The sequence below is a fragment of the Otolemur garnettii genome, unplaced genomic scaffold, assembly GCF_000181295.1.
Source record: "Otolemur garnettii isolate 467f Iridium unplaced genomic scaffold, OtoGar3 scaffold00059, whole genome shotgun sequence".
Lineage (NCBI taxonomy): Eukaryota > Metazoa > Chordata > Mammalia > Primates > Galagidae > Otolemur > Otolemur garnettii.
Genome location: NW_003852454.1, coordinates 5,720,626 through 5,724,211, shown reverse-complemented (window position 1 = coordinate 5,724,211; position 3,586 = coordinate 5,720,626). Strand labels below are relative to the sequence as shown.

At 37.8% G+C, this 3,586-nt stretch overlaps 1 protein-coding gene across 1 annotated transcript in view; it reads right to left on the bottom strand.

The window, feature by feature from the left end:
• The window catches only part of EPB41L5 (erythrocyte membrane protein band 4.1 like 5), a 114,499-nt gene that overhangs the window by 29,845 nt on the left and 81,068 nt on the right, over nt 1-3,586 (bottom strand). Inside the window, exon 17 of the mRNA XM_003792637.3 lies at nt 511-674. Coding sequence (XP_003792685.1) covers nt 511-674 — 164 coding nt within the window. The remainder of the gene's footprint in view (nt 1-510; nt 675-3,586) is intronic.

Sequence of the window (3,586 nt, the reverse complement as noted above, 5' to 3'; positions counted from 1 at the left end):
GCCACCTTAGGTGTATGTGGCTGGCGCCTTAGCCACTTGAGCCACAGGCACCGAGCCAATATATGGACATTTCCAATGAGCAATTTACTTCCTATTTTTAACCTTTGTAAAGGATTTTCTTAAAAATAGTCAGCATTGTTTTTGCATTCATTCTTTCTGTGGATCTATACAATAATAAAATATTATTCATTCAACCCCAGGCCCTACAAAATCTTTAAGAAAACTTTTTTTATTTGTAACTTTCACTTAAGAAAATAAATACCATGTTTGAAAACTTTTAAATGTCTATAGCATTATAATCATATACATTTAGTGGCCTCAATTCTGTTATCTTAAATATTTCAAAGTCCACTTAAATCAAAAAAAGGTAAGAAGGTAATAATAATTCTAAACTAAATTTAGAAGTTCAACTATTACATAAAATACTCTTGGAGAAACTGATTTAAATATCTCATTTCAGAGAGATAAAATACAAAGATGCCATTGATGTATTACAGAACATTTACTTACTCCCATATTCAACTTCAGATTCTTCTACACCAATTTGCCTGGTGGCTACATTAATTTCATCCAGTGGTTGAGGCGTTTCCCTAGTGTCAGATGCTCCAATTATATCCCCAATGGTTGTTTCTAACACTTCTAGGCTATCTAGCAAATCAATATTCACAGGCAAGCTGTAAAGGTAATAGAAAACTTATTTAGACCAAGGAATTTGTCATTAAAAAAACCTCATATTATACTTTGTCCTCTGTATCCATAGATTCTGTATCCATAGATTCTGCATCCATGTATTCAACTGACTGCAGATTAAAAATACACAAAACAAGAAGTGTAAATAATACAATGACAAAAATTACAAATAAAAAATAGTTTTACAGCCATATAGTAGTTTAAGTACTCTAGTGATGACTGATAGTATAAAGGAGAAAGTGTGTAAGTTATAGCCAAAAACTACATGATTTCATATAAGGGGCTTAAGCATCCAAGGAATTTGGTATCCAAGGAGAGTCCTGGAATCAACTTCCCATGGATACTGAGGGACAACTATACTAACAAAAATCTTTGCTGGAAAAACGTTTCATGGACGAGTTTGTATCTCAACTGGTTTTATTCATCTATTAAAGTCTTTTGGGTAGACTTCTCCTCCAAGCCAAAAAACAATAAACAGCAGAATATAAAGTCAGACAATTAAGTTCATGAACTCATCCTAGACAAAGCTTTTTTTTTGAGACAGAGTCTTACTTTGTTACCCTCAGTAGAGTGTCATGGGGTCATAGCTCACAGCAACCTCAAACTCTTGGGCTCAAGCAGTCCTCTTGCCTCGGCTTCCCAAGTAGCTGGGACTACAAACGCCCGCTACAATGCCCACTAATTTTTTTGTTTTAGAAACAAGAGTCTCTCTCTTGCTCAGGCTGGTCTCAAACTTGTGAGATCAAGCAATCTACCCACCTCAGCCTCCTAAAATGCTGGGATTACAGGCATGAGCCACCATGCCCAGCCAAGAAAAACTCTTTGAAGGGTAGACTAAACACTGGCATCGATGCATAGCTTCCTAGGGGGAATACTTCAAAAGTGACTGCAGTGATATTCAGCAATGAGGTATGCAGCACTTTTTCTAGGGTGAGTTCCTGAACTTAACTGTCTGATCTCGTACGTGTTCTCAAGCACACACAGAATAATCACTAAGAAAGATCTTATTCTTGTCTATAAAACAAGTCTGTATAAATTCAAAAGAATTCAGGCCATATAAAATATGTACTTTGATCGTAACAGAATTAAATTAGAACTTAAAAATAATAAAGATCAAAAGGAAAAAATAGAGAAAAATCAATTAAACCAACAGCTAGTTTTCTGATAAACTCAAAAATAACTGATAATTTCAAGTTGGGCTAATCAGGAAAATAAAAAAATTTGTATATACTAGTAACAAGAATGAGAAGGGTGACATCACTATTGATCTTACAGGTATGTATTAAAATCATCTAAGGGAATATCACAAACTTCATGCCAAAAAATTTAACAACTTAGATGATATGGATAATTCTTTGAAAGACATCAACTGCTACACATCATTCCAGAAGAAACAGAAAACTGAACAGATACATAAATTGAAATAATAATTTAAAATTTTCCCAAGGAAAAGATTAGGTCCAGATGATTTCCCTTGTAAATTCTATCAAATGTTTAAAAGAAGAAATAATGCCTGGCCAGGTATGGTGGCTCATGCTTGTATTCCTAGCACTTGGAGAGGCCAAGTTGGGAGAACTGCTTTAGGCCACGTATTCAAGATCAGCCTGAGAGGGCTGGGAGCGGTGGCTCATGCCTATATTCCTAGCATAGGAGTTGAAGATCAGCCTGAGCAATAGCAAGACTCTGGTTCAGGGGTCCTTAAACTTTTTAAACAGGAGGCCAGTTCACTGTCCCTCAGACCGTTGGAGGGTCGGACTGCGGGCCCTGGGACAAGTTGGGTGCTAAGCAGGACAGGCAGGGGTGGCAAAAACACCCGGTGGGCCAGATAAATGTCCTAGGTGGGCCATAGTTTGAGGACACCTACTCTGGTCTCTAAGAAATAGCCAGGTGTTGTGGCGCCTGTAGTCCCAGCTACTTGGGAGGCTGAATTAAGAGGATACTTGAGCCTAAGAGTTTAATGTGGCTGTGAGTTCTGACTCCATAGCACTCTACCAAGGGCAATAAAGTGAGACTCTGCCTCAAAAAAAAAAAAAAAATATGCTGGCTAATGCAGAAAGATTTCCAAACACATGAAACACTGCATAAAGCTTTATGCCACCTGGAAGTCACAGCAAGCCAGTTCCAAGCATAGAAAAAAAAAAAATGCCACATGAAGCATATGACAAACCATTTCAATCTGGTATTAAAGCTAAGAGACACGGCATCTAAGACCTGTGAACTCAGTCCTTGCTTCTTGCTTTCCTGGCCGGTAAGGACTTCCTCAACACCAGCCAGGAAACCCAGAATTTGAACCCTTTATGGCTAATTTTTGTCAAAACAAATCAATGGGATGGCCAGGTATGGTGGTTCATGCCTGTAATTCTAGCACTCTGGGAGGCTAAGGCACATGGATTGTTTGAGCTCAGGAGTTCAAGACCAGCCTGAGCACAAGTGAGACCCCATTTCTAACAAAAAACTAGCCAGGTATTGTGGCAGACACCTGTAGTCCCAGCTACTTGGGAGGCTGAGGCAAGAGGATCACTTGAGCCCAAGAGTTAGAGGTTGCTGTGCGTTATGATGCCACAGTATTATGCAGGGTGACAAAATGAGACTCTGCTCAAAAAAAAGAATCAATCAATCAACAAGAGATAGTTTTCTCAATAAATGGTGCCAGGAAAACCAGATATACACATGTAAAAATATAAATGTAGACCCTACCTCACACTATACACAAAAATGAAATCAAAATGGATAAGAGACCTAAATGTTTAGGGCTAAAACTATAAAACTTAGGACAAAATATAGAGGAAAATAAATATTGGTGACTTTGGGTTGAGTAAAGTATTCTTAGCTATACATCAAAGGTACAGGTCATAAAGTTGCCAACACTTTATCACAAAAATGTTTTGAGCTTCTA